The sequence below is a fragment of the Sciurus vulgaris genome (genome assembly GCF_902686455.1).
Source record: "Sciurus vulgaris genome assembly, chromosome: X".
Taxonomy (NCBI): Eukaryota; Metazoa; Chordata; class Mammalia; order Rodentia; family Sciuridae; genus Sciurus; species Sciurus vulgaris.
The window spans coordinates 48,725,913-48,739,093 of NC_136471.1; the positions used below are offsets into that span (position 1 = coordinate 48,725,913).

General features: G+C 40.0%; 1 protein-coding gene across 1 annotated transcript in view; it reads left to right on the plus strand.

Moving 5' to 3' along the window:
- Nucleotides 1-13,181, plus strand: part of LOC306651090 (nuclear RNA export factor 2-like) — a gene marked incomplete at both ends in the record, with an annotated part of 37,974 nt that overhangs the window by 14,699 nt on the left and 10,094 nt on the right. Inside the window, 8 exons of the mRNA XM_079123614.1 lie at nt 10,983-11,142; nt 11,398-11,548; nt 11,839-11,922; nt 12,032-12,136; nt 12,256-12,336; nt 12,463-12,532; nt 12,688-12,776; nt 12,896-13,003. Coding sequence (XP_078979740.1) covers nt 10,983-11,142; nt 11,398-11,548; nt 11,839-11,922; nt 12,032-12,136; nt 12,256-12,336; nt 12,463-12,532; nt 12,688-12,776; nt 12,896-13,003 — 848 coding nt within the window. The remainder of the gene's footprint in view (nt 1-10,982; nt 11,143-11,397; nt 11,549-11,838; nt 11,923-12,031; nt 12,137-12,255; nt 12,337-12,462; nt 12,533-12,687; nt 12,777-12,895; nt 13,004-13,181) is intronic.

The following is a 13,181-nucleotide window of genomic DNA, read 5'->3' on the forward strand; positions in this document are numbered from 1 at the left end:
TTTTCTTCACATCCTCTCCAGCATTCATTATTGTTTTTATTCTTGATGGTGCCATCCTAACTGGAGTGAAATTTCAGTGTATTTTGGATTTTCATTTCCCTAATTGCTAAAGATGCTGGACATTATTAAATATATTTATTGTTCATTTGCATTTCTTCTTTTGAGAGGTTCTGTTTATTTTCCCATTTATTGAGTTATTTTGGGGTGTTAAGTTTTTGAATTCTTTATATATTCTGCATATTCATCCTCTGTTTGAGGAGTAACTAGCAAAGGTTTTCTCCCATTTGGTAGGTTCTCTCTTCACATTCTTAAATGCTTCCTTTGCTATGCAAATTTTTTATTTGATACTATCTCATTTATTAATTCTTGATATTATTTCATTAGCTTTAGGAGTCCTCTTTATAAAGTAATTGCCTGTGCCAATATGCTGGAGTGTTGATCCTACATTTTCTCCTGGGAATTACATAGTTTCTGGTCTAATTCATAGGTCTTTGATCCACTTTGTAGTGGGCGAGAGAAAAGATCTACTCTCATTCTTCTACATATGTAAAACTAGATTTCCAAGCACCTTTTGTTAGAAATGCTGTCTTTAATGTATGTTTTGGTATCTATGTCAAGGATCAGATGATTGTATCTGTGTGAGTTTGTCTCTGTGTTTTCTGTTCTGTTCAATTGATCTATATGTCTGTTTTTATGCCAGTACCATGCAGCCTTTGTTACTATGACTCTGTAGTGAAATTTGATGTTAGGTATTGTGATGACTCCAGCATTGCTTTTTTGGAATAGAATTGCTTTTGCTACTCTGGGACTTATATTCTTCCAAATGAATTTTAGGACTGCTATTTTTCTAATTTTGTGAAGAATGTCATTGGTATTTTGAAGGAGATTGAATCTTTATCTTGCTTTTGGCAACAGGGCCATTTTAGCAATATTAAACTATTAATTCTGCTTATCCATAAATATGAGAGGTCTTTCCATTTGTGTCTTCTTCAATTTCTTTCTTCAGTGTTCCATAGTTTTCATTATAGAGGTCTTCCATCTCTTTAGTTAGATTTATTCCTAGGTGTTTTGTTTTTAGATTAAAGTGATTGGAATTGTTTCCCTGACTTCTTTCTCGCTGATTCATTATTGGTGTACAGGATAACTATTGAGCCTTGTATGTTGATTTTGTAACCTGTTACTTTGTTGAATGTTTATTACCTCTTGAAGTCTTTTGGTGGAACTTTTTGGATCCTAGTTATAGGATCATATCATCTGCAAAGTGGCAATTCCTTTCCTATTTGTATCCCTTTTATTTCCTTCTCTTGCCTAATTGCTCTGAAAAAAAAATTCCAATGCTATAGTGAAAAGGAGTGGTGAGAGTGAACATTTTGTCTTGTTCCAGGTTTTTAAAGGAAATGCTTTCAGTTTTTCCCCATTCACTATGATTTTGGCTTTGGGTATGTTGTATATAGCCTTTATGATGTTGCGTTAAGTTCCTTTCAGTCCTAGTTTCTTCAGTGTTATTTTTTTATCATGAATGGGTGCTGAATTTTGTCAAGGGCTTTCTCTGTACCTATTGACTATGTGATTATTTTCCTTAATTTTTTTCTGTGGTGAATTACATTTATTGATTTGCATTTGCTAAATCATCTTTGCAAATTGGAATAACACCAACTTGATCATGATGTACAAGCTTCTTAATCTGTTGTTGGTTACAATTTGCTAATATTTCAGTAAAGATTTCTGCATCCAAGTGCAGCAGGAATATTGGTCTATAGTTTTCTTTCCTTGATGTGTCCTTATCTGGTTTTGGTATGAGAGTGATACTGGCTTCATAGGATGAATTTGAAAGTGTTTCATCACTTTATATTCCATGAAATAATTTGAATAGCATTGGCATTAGTGTTTCTTTAAAGATTGGATAGAATTCAGCTAGGAATTCATCTGGTACTGGGTTTTCTTTGTTGGAAGACCTTTTAGTACTGCTTTGTGTTGCAAGTTAGTGGTCTGTTTAGGTTTTCTGTGCCTTCTTGATTCAACTTTGACAGGTCACCTATGTCTAGAAATGTACACATTTCTTCTAGGTTTTCTAATTTATTGGAGTATAAATCTTTAAAATAGTCCCTAATGATACTCTGGATTTCTATGATATCTGTGTCGCTTTTTCTTTTTTATCTTTAATTTTATAAATTTGGGTCTTCTATCTTTTATCTTTTAGTTAGTTTGGCTAAGGGTTTATCAATCTTGCTTATCTTTTCAAAGAACCAACTCTTCATTTCATTGATCCATAGTATTATTGTTTTATTCTCTATTCCCTATAGGTAGGTGGGATGTGGCTGAAGGAAGTAGATCAGTGGGAGCATGCTCTTGGATTATATCTAGACTCTGGCTCCTCTCTTGCTCTCTCTGCATCCTGGTTGTCAGGAGCTGAAAGCTTTTCTTTGCCACATGCTCTGCCATGAATTAGAGTGTTAAGTTTTTGAATTCTTTATATATTCTGGATATTCATCCTCTGTTTGAGGAGTAACTAGCAAAGGTTTTTCTCCCATTCGGTAGATTCTCTCTTCACATTCTTAATTGCTTCCTTTGCTATGCCTTAACTCAGGAACAGAACAAGGGAGTTGGCCAACTATGGACTGAACTTCTGAAACTGTGAGCTCAAATAAATTTTTCCATGACTAAGTTTTCTTATGAGTTATTTTGATCTCAGCAATGGAAAGCATACTAACATAGGTTGTGTTTGATCCATTTAAAAATAAATACAATATAAAAAATATTTCTCCATAAGATATAATTTAAAAATACACAAAAGAAACTTAAAATGAAATGACTTCTGGGGAATTGAACAATCATGATGGTGAGTTGTGATCCCTTACTCCATTTCCACACCTATCCTATAATGCCTTGAGTGAAGGGATTACTACAGAAGATCCTACAATGAAGTCACACAAGACTCCAGCAAATCTTTCTTGGCTTAGCCAAAGAGATCCATGGCCATTTACCAGAGTTACTGTGAGCTTGCTCTAAGCCAGAGCTCAACAAATTTGTCCTGAGAAGGACTGGATTGTGAGTGGGCTTTGCAGGCCATTTGGGCCCGACTACAATTATTCAGCTCTCCCATTGTAGAACAAGAGTAACCATAGGCATAGAATGAGCATGGCTGGGATCCAGTGCACCTTTTGGATACGAAAATGAATTCAAATAATTTTAACATGTCTGAAAATAATCATTTTCTTCATTTTTCCAACCTGTTAAATATGTAAAAGCCATTCTTAGCTTGCAGGCTGCACAACAACAGGCTGTAGGCCAGATTTTGCCCACAGGCCATCATTCACTAACCCTGGCTTTAAGCTCATAGACTCATTAGACCTTCAAAACAACACTTAGTGGAAGTCAGCAAAACGTGGTGGCAGCCATTCCAAGAATCTTCTGGCAAGTGTAAAACCAAAACAGAGGCTTCTTCACAATCATTTGCAACCTCAGTTGCACACCTCAGTACCTGATGTGTAAAGTTTAAAAATTGCTTGTCTGGTCAGACCCAATTCTTCTTTAAGGGTTCTGGATGTAGCCTGATCTCGATGATTTTTTCAGACTCCCTAAGAAGTTGTAAGGTATAATCAAAGTTGACAATCACCTGAACAGCTTGAATGATGAGAGTTCAGGTATTGTAAAATATTTAGTTTAAAATTTTTATAATTCTGGTTTAGAATAATAATGTTCCATTAAATGTACAGGTGCACTGGAAAACGAAGCAAATGGAACCCAAATACATTTTTCATGGAGGAAATAGAGAAAAATGTCTTTTTAAAAGAGATAGGAAATGGGAAATCACAGCAATAAGGCACAGACCAACACAATTTGGGTCTGAAATGAAGCTAAACTGCTTGCAAGGCCAGAACAGGGACTGAATTAAAGCCAAGGTTCCACAGGCCCAGGGCAAAAGACAGTCACAAGTCAGAGTCAGCAAGAGAGGGATGGCACAAACAACAAATGCAGAGATCCACACAGAGGGACTAGAAAGCATGGGAAAAGCTGAATGGCCTTGAGACAGTATTTCCCCAGAGAGATAAAGGAATGAAAAGGATGAATTTAAAACCATTATAAAATAGTACAGACTGTCCAAGAAAGATGACTGGAACAAAAGGATCTAATTTCTCTCCCTATTCAAACTTCACTAAAACAACATCAGGGGTAAACAAATTATGGTCTCCCTATATGATGGAATATGTCTCAGCAGTAACAAGTCAAAAGTACAGATGGTTCCCAAAACATTATGCCAATTTAAGGAAGCCAGACACAAAGCAGGAGAGGCTGTATGATTCCACTTACATGAATCTCTATAACAGGAAAACTAATATGTAGTAATCTGAAGCATATCAAGGTCAGCATGGAGCCAAGGAGAATAACTGAAAACCTTTTGGGTTGTGATTTTTTCTTTTTTGTAAACCATGATTGAGGTGGCATTTAGTCCTAATCCTGAGTTTTATAAGTGAGGCACCTGGCATCAGGAGTTGGGTGTCCTAAATGATGCAGCTTCTTTATCAGTGAAAAGATACTCACATATAAAAATTTATTTCTATTATTTTGTACAGTGGGTCCATAGGAATGGTGTACCCCTATGCACCTGGTAACACCTCTACTTCGCCATCAGCATGCTTTTATACAAGTAAATCATAGATATGAAAGCATAACTATTCTGCATTATAACCATCCATTCATACACACAGTTGACATTCCACGTGTTCATTTTCCTGACTTCTTCATGTTTATGTTCACACACAAATACTGAAAGTCCCATTAAATGTGAAAAGCCTCATTTCTCTTCTGAGAAATCATGCCATAATATACAGTTTCATAAACTGACATTTGTCTCTGCAGTTGGTATCATGTGGTGTGATGAATATTCTTTCCTGCTTCTTGTAGTCTACAACTTAAACCTGAGCCATACATTTTTTTGCCCAAAGATTGGAAATGGGAAGGTAAGCCCTCAACTTAATCCTTTCCCATACTTGTTTCAGTCTTTGTGCTTTTTAATTTTGGTTCCCTCAATCTGTATATCAGATGATTTCCTATGACAGCCACCATGATTTACTGTGGGGGTCCTCTCTGCCACATCCCACGTGGATGAGAAAAAGGTTAACTGCTGAAGGATGATGTTGTTGGTTTTTCTATTACCCAAAAAACTTATCTACTCAATAAACACAGAAGAGCCAATACTCCTTTGAAATGAGAGGGGAGATAACAGGTCTGGCCATACCAGGTCTGGCCTCTGACAACAACAACTCACTCAACTCTCTTTTTATTTATAATACACAAGAAAAGGGGGCCAGGACTGGGAGGAACTTCTTCAGTGATGGACAGAACAGGGTGGAGTTAGGGAAGCCATCCTCTTAGGGGGAATATTCCAGAAGGAGACAGGGAACCACTTCCATGCAGTGTCACATGCTTCCTGGCAGTTCCTAGAAGCTAAGCATCTGCGTCCCATGGTCCAACCTAGTCTGATTCTGCTAAATAAGGATAGCTTCCCACAATTTACTATTGGAATTTTGTAAAATATATCAATAGCTGTCATGGAAACCTGCCCTATTCACCCATCTGGTTTTCTTGTCATTGCCAGGATGACTAATAAAAGGACATGCAGTGAACACATATGTATCCCTCACTAAACACCAGACATTGTACCAAGTACTTGACCTAGTAATAGCTAACTTACTGATAGTGCTCATTAGGTTACAGGCATTTCCTCAGGTGCCTTCCACTTATTTCCATATGTTAACCTATGTACTTTTTAAAATAACCCTGTAAATGCAATGACAACAAACCCCCCCAAACCAAAAATACTTTGAGTGACACTGAGGACAAAGTTACTTGCTCTGGAGCATAGAATCCTGTACCAGAATTCATATGCTGATCAATCTGACCCCAGACCCTATGTCCATAACCAATAATATATGACTGTTGGATTTGAAATGAGCACTGGACAGGACTCATTCAAAGTCCTGAGAGCAGTGGTGAGTTGGTGACTGGAACCAACTGCTGAGACCCCAAGCTTTCTGACCACAAGACCTATCAGTAAACATTGTTTCTCAGGGGTTCAACTTGAAATAACAGGGACAGACAATATATGTGTGGAAAGGAAGTTTTTCAGAGGAGTGCATATCTCCAGGATGAATTCACTTCCTCTGAGATTTTCTCAGTGTTTCTTGGTCTTTTCAACACTAATCCTTGTCTTTGTGACCTGTATGTCCATCTCTTGGCCTTTTCATTCTCTTTGTCAGGTACTCATATCCCTTCTTTCTCATCTATACTTCATTCCAAGGACAATCATTTCTACTCCTCTCTTGACAATATCAGCCAATCTCTGACATCATCATCCTTCTTTCTCAAAGAACCTGAAAAGCACAGCAATATAATCATGTGGATTTATTTAGGCAGATAATATTTTGCATCATGAATTAAAAAACTGAAATGTCTTTGTCAAAGCATAAGAATGACTACTGTATTGTTAAATATTTTAGGAAATTAGTCACACATGATTAGTGCAAATGTGTAAAGGTGTAAATATTTATTATTCTTGAGAAAATAACCCTTACATTTAAAAATGTGCATGTGCATTTCCTGGGAAACTGTAGAGCAGTGACTCAAACTCCTGAGCCTACTCTGAAGCCCAAGCTGTGCTCCACTATGTCTTTTAGCCTTCTCCAATAGGGATGTTCTCTAACCCAGGCTAAACTATGGGCTTTTGCTCTACTATATTTTGGTACAGAAAACTCTATTACTTTCTTAGTTAGAAACAAACTGAATATTAAAACACCAATATTTTTTAAAAAATACCAAGATTAAAGAAAATAGCACTAAAAAGCACATTCAAAACAAGGATCATGCCAGGCATGGTGGCACATTCCTGTAATCCCAGCAACTTGGAAGGCTAAGGCAGGAGGATCACAAGTTCAAAGCCAGCCTCAGCAGATTAGTAAGGCACTTAGCAACTTAGCAAAACCCTGCTCTAAATAAACTATAAAAAAGGGCTGGGTATGTGGCTCAGTGGTTAAGCACCCCGTATTCAATCAATCTCCAGTACCAAAAAACAAGGAACACAATTTGGCCATATGTAATATATAACACATAAAAATAAATTATGCAATAAGATCCAGTTCTGTGTGGCAGTGCAGTTACCAACATGATTTGAAATGTACATATCTGTAACCTACATATAGAAGCACATTGTACAAAGCATTCATACATGCCCATGAGTCCACATGCACACACACTCACACACACACACACACAGACACACACACACATGCATTTTCCTTCCTCTGTGACAAGGACGGTCCTTCATGTCTGTCATGAAGCCAAGTGACCACAGACATGTCTGTGGGTCCAGAACATTCTTCCTACACACACCATGTGTCCAGAAAGGTATGTTTTCTGGATTCAGGAAGAGCCTCTCTTCATTTTGGTCAACACTGTTTGCAAATGTTTCCTTCTCTGATATCATCAAAGCTGTAGTTTTAGCATTAGTTTATAGGGAGTTACTTAGTTCTATTTTTGTGGGTGCACTAACAAAAATGTTAATTTTACAAACTAAAGCTTTCAGTGTGTGCGAGTTTCCAAACAGGTTATGAAACACTGCAGCCAAAATTTGGGGTAGACAAACAGATGTAGACATAAACAGGTGTAATGTATGTAGTCTTTTTAAAAATAATTTTAGTTGTAGATAGACACAAAATATTTATTTTTATGTGGTGCTGAGAATCAAACCCAGTGCCTCACATGTGTGAGGCAAGTGCTCTACCAGTGAGCTATAGCCCAGCCCCATGATGTATGCAATCTTCTCAAAAGTGCTTTTGTGGATCCCAAATTTACATAATATGCACTCATAAAATAAATATTAGTTAGGGTCCTACTGTATGCCAGACACTACCAGCCCAAAGTGACTCCTAATCTGCAAACCTATGTCCCAAACAGATTCCTCTCATCTGCTCCAAGACTGCTATCTCCACCTAACACAAAACATCTGGTTCCCACCCCAAGGAGTGACTAGCACAAAACCACACCTCTTACCTGCTCCTAGAAATCTTTCCTTGAGACCTGGAAGTTCACCATTAAGAATAATAGTGCAGTTGTTGGAGAAGCACCCAGGCTGTGGAGGCAGACCAGAAGGTCCTGAGGACATAATACTGGTTCTCCACTTGCTGGGCTAGAAATCCATGGAAACGTTCCTCATGTCTTTGAGCTTATTGTTCATGATCTGAAAAAGGACCGTGAATACAATTCTTGCAGGATTTCTTTGAGGAGGTCAAATCAAACCTAAAGTCTGTCCAACACTGTGCAAGTGTTGGTTGGCACTGGGCAAGTGCAATTTCCTTCTTACTCTGCTTTTCCATACCACAGCAGGATGAAGTTGCCATGTATTCCAAAATTACACAAGAAATAGCATAGGAATACACACCATGTTAGAAAGGATCTTCACTAGTGTTTCTGTGTGGGAGGCTCCACCTGAGGGGGATCCAGACAGACCCAGGCAGAGAGCCTCTATCTCCTTTATCATACTCCTGTTAGCGCCTTTGGTTCTGGCAGCAGGGCTGTGAGCCAGGGACTGGGTTGGGATGATAGAGTTCAATAAGTGGATGTGCACCTCCCTATGCTTTGTCTTCAACATCTCTGTCAGACAGAGCCCCCAGTGGATTTTTATCACATGCTCACTGTCCCCTGTGGTTCCCAACACAGGACCTTGCCTGAGGTTATAGCTCTAGACATTTTCTAGCTCACTTTTTCACTTTCCCCCTCAGTGCTGTTATCTATGAAATAATGTGCTCCAAAACAATTCACACTCTGCCTGATCTCCATATCTGGACCAAGTGCCTTGTTAATCTTCAGTTTAATATCCACTGTTTTCCTTTTATTTACAAACTTTCATGGAAATGAGCTGATTTCCTGGCATTCTCCAAATGTCACCAGTAAGGTTCCCTTTTGTTGTCGTTTCTGATTACCATTTTGGACTCACAACTTTTGAACATATTGATGATCTCCAAACCCCTGTTACAGGATTTGGAACAGAGGAATGAAAATATTTGATTTGTACTCTTAAAAAAAAAAACCACTCTGGTGGCCAGGTGTGGTGGAGCATGCCTATAATCCCAGTAGATCAAGAGCCTGAGGCAGGAGGATTGCAAGTTCAAAGTCAACCTCAGCAATTTGGCAAGGCCCTAAGCAACTTAGGGAAACTTTGTCTCAAAAACATATATAAACAAATAAAAAGGGCTGGTGATGTTTCTTGGTGGTTAAGTGCTCCTGTTGTTCAATTCCCAGTACAAAAAGAAAAAAGAAAAAGAAAAAGAAAGAATGAACAGAAAGATAACAGGAAAATCCCCAAACATTTGGGAATAGTGTTTGAAGCTTACTCATTCCAGTTTGTCTGTTGTTCAGACCCTTAATACAGAAGAGTCGAGTTTAGGAAGAGTCCTGTCCTGGACTGAAAGCATTTCAGGTTGTGCAAAGGGAAGGCTTGCCCTGAATATTTCAAGCTGAGTATTGTTGAGGGTGAGGGTGGAAGGGGCAGGGACAGTGGAGTAGGCTCAGTTTCCTCCCAACACTCATTAAAGCTTTTACTACACCAGCAAAGGAAGCTCGGCTAGCTGATTGTTCATAGTCAGATCTAGTGGCAGATTGGATCCGGCGAGTGACAGAGGTTGCCTCCCAGCAAGTGTTGGTGGCTGGAGAAGCCTCAGAGAAGGCTAGCGTAGGGCAGCTGCCTAGTGTGCGGATGGTGTCTAGCCTAACCCAAGGGCAGGCTCACCCCTGATCCTTATCAATCCTGCTCCACTTTTTAAAAGGTCCAACAGAGTTGCTTCCTCTTGCACAGTGTCTCCTCTGATTGCCTCACCTGTGAGATAAGGCTCTCCTATCTGGCCAGACAGAGGAGTATGCTTTTGGGGGTGTGCGGATTGGTCCTTGGGGCAGGCTGACACTTTGCTTGCCCTTCTTCCATGTTAGCCCATGATGTGGTAAGTGGATTATTTATGTATCCCTAAATTTATATTTCTTATGTTTTATTAGTATATCATAATTATACATAGTGGTGGGGTTTATTGTGACATGGTCATATGTGCACATAACGTGATTTACTCCAATTTATCCCCTAGGACTTACCACTTCCCTTCTTCCTCCATCACCTTGTTCTCCTTCCTGTATTTTTTCTGGCCTTCATTTTATTTATTTACATGTGTATATTTTTTATCAGTGCATTTTAATTATACATGAAACTGTGATTCATTGTGATATGCTCACACCTCCATATAGCATAATTTGGTTGATTTTATTCCCTAGTTCTTCCCCTTTCTCTCCCATTCTCCCTCCCTCTTGGCCCACTACCTCTCCTCTACTGATCTCCCTTCAAATTTGCTTAGATTCCCCACTTTTATATTCCTCTACTCTCTCTAGCTTCTACATATGAGGGAAAACATTTGACCCTTGACTTTCTGAGTTAGTTTAGCTTATTTCATTTTGCATGAAATTTCTTCTCATCCCAGTTAGAATGGCAATCATCAAGAAAATAAATGAAAATGCTGGAGAGGATATTGGGAGAAAGGAACATTCATACATTATTGGTGGAATTGAAAATTAGTACAAACACTGAGGAAATCAATATGGAGATTCCTGAAAACACTAGAAATGGAACCATCCTATGACCCAGCTATTCTACCCCTCAGTATTCATCCAAAAGAACTGAAATCAGTATACTATACAGATACAGGTATTCCAATGTTTATAGCAGCACAATTCACAATAGCCAAATTATGGAACCAGCCTGGGTTTCTATCAGTGGATGAATGAATAAAGAAAATACAGTATACACACACACACACACACACACACACACACACACACAATGAAATTCTACTCAGCAATAGAGAAAAATGAAACTGTCATTTGCTGGTAAACAGATGAAACTGGAGAATATCAGGCTAAGTGAATACTTGTATTTTTATTCCCAGTTTCAGAAAACAATGATGACAGCAGTGCTGCTGGAGGAAAAAAGAAAGGTGGGAAATCTTCCCAGGGTAATCTTGGCAGGAGGAATTTTCATTATGTGCATACTGGGTATGAACTGCTTCCTTCAAAACTCCAGGAGGGTGATCGAAATGTGACGATAAGGTATGTACACAAAGCCCACAATAAGAGAGTAAGTGATGAAGCGGCCTGCTTTGCAGGTAGCAGCCCCTGGGACAATGCCATTCTTTCATTCTCTGTGGACTTTTTTTTTTCCTCCTCTCATGGAAAACCGAAGAACGAACAGTGGAAGTAACATACTGGTGGAGCAGTCTTCATTGTGACCCTGGTATCAGTGAGGGCAAAGGGTGTAGAACTTTCTTAAAATTGATGGACACCCTCCTTCTCTCCCTTTGTCAGCACTCAAGCCGCCCGCCGCAACAAGAAGAGAGGGAAATGGCGTAATGAAGAGCAAATCCATATTACTGTGTGGAAAGATACAAAACCTGAAGAAAGAGAAATGGGAGAAGACACACAAGGAGAAGCCATTGGAAACTGGTTCAAGGTCACAGTGAGTGTCTCAGAAAGGTCTGCATTAAGTAGGCTATTCTGGAAACTAATAGAAGGAAGATGACATTAAACATCATACATTGGTTATTTGGCAAAGAGCTTCTGAGAAAGGAGGTTTCAGAAATCCATATTTGGCACAGAAACAAGGAATCATGTCAGTGGTCCCTTTAGAAGTACTTTAAAGGTAGGTAGAATGTCAGAAAATAACACTTGGCTGGGTCTGTTCTCTCAACTAATTCCATGTTGTCGTCTCTCTTTCTCTCCTCTCCTGTTCCTTCTTTTTACCCTTAGATTCCATATGGGAGAAACTATGACAAGGCATGGCTAATGAATTCTATCCAGAGCCATTGCAGTGTCTCCTTCACCCCGGTTGATGTAAGAGAGGATGGTGAAGTCAGCAGAGTGGCCCAGGGGAGGGGGAGAGGCCTGGCTCAGCAGGGCCCATTGCCATGTGACACATTGCTTCTGCCTTCGCTTCCTGTAGTTCCACTACATCAGAAATCAGGCCCGGTTCTTTGTCCAGGATGTTAAAACTGCTTCTGCGTTGAAGGATATTAGCTACAAGATTTGTGATGAGGATAACCGAAAGGTGTGTGTTCGGGGCTTTCCCTCTATCATGTTGTCTTGAGGCGGGAGGATGGACTAGAGACTGGCTGTCATCTGTAGGATTAGAAGTTCTGGTGTTTACCACACTTCTCCTTCTCACAGATATCTGTCTTTGTCAATGCTTCCGCTGTACCCTACTCTATGCAGAATAAGTTCACACCCGAACAAATGGAGCAACTAAAGGTAGTGCAGACTCAAAGCATGTTATGTGCCCATTTCTCAGAAACACCTGTTCTCCCTCCCCCTGATGTCTCTGTCACCACCATCCCCATAGACTAAGAGCTGCTGTCTCCATCTCTGTCTCTGCAGCTGACTATGAGCAAACGATATGATGTCTCCCAGCAAGTTCTCAACCTCCAGAAGCTCCGTTTTGACTCAGGTATTGCTGACCACAGTAATCCTAGGGCAGATGAGGGCTGAGGGATCTTCCTGGGAGAATATATAGGGATGACAACTTGGGGGAGGGTTTGTGCTGGCAGTGGCCCAGCTGGACCCGTCTTAGCCTTCTGATTCCCTTATCTTGGCTTCTTGAAGACTTGGTGGGCCATGACATTGACATGATTCTCAATCGAAGAAACTGCATGTTTGCCACCCTGCAGATCATTGAAAGGGATTTCCCTGAGGTGAGACCTTAGGCCTAGGGCTAATATTTGGGTATGGGGTAGGAGGGATGGTGTGCAGAGAAGATGTGCCTCACAGGTACTGGGTAGTCACCATTGCTCTAATGCTTCCTCCCCAAAAGCTGTTGTCCTTGAACTTACAAAACAACAAATTGTACCAGCTGGATGGCCTGTCTGACATCATAGAGAAGGCTCCCAAAGTCAAGATCCTGAACCTCTCCAAAAATGAGGTGAGAAGAGAGAGCCAGATGAAATGTGGGTTGAGGGCAGCTGGTAGCGCACAGCAGGGTGATGGCAAGAGGCCGACAAAGGCAGCTGTGGGTGTGGGTGAAGGTCCCGGGGGCTGGGGTGCAGGGTCCCAGGTGTCCCTCTCTCCCTGGGTCTCCTTACCTGGTTCCCTCCCCATCT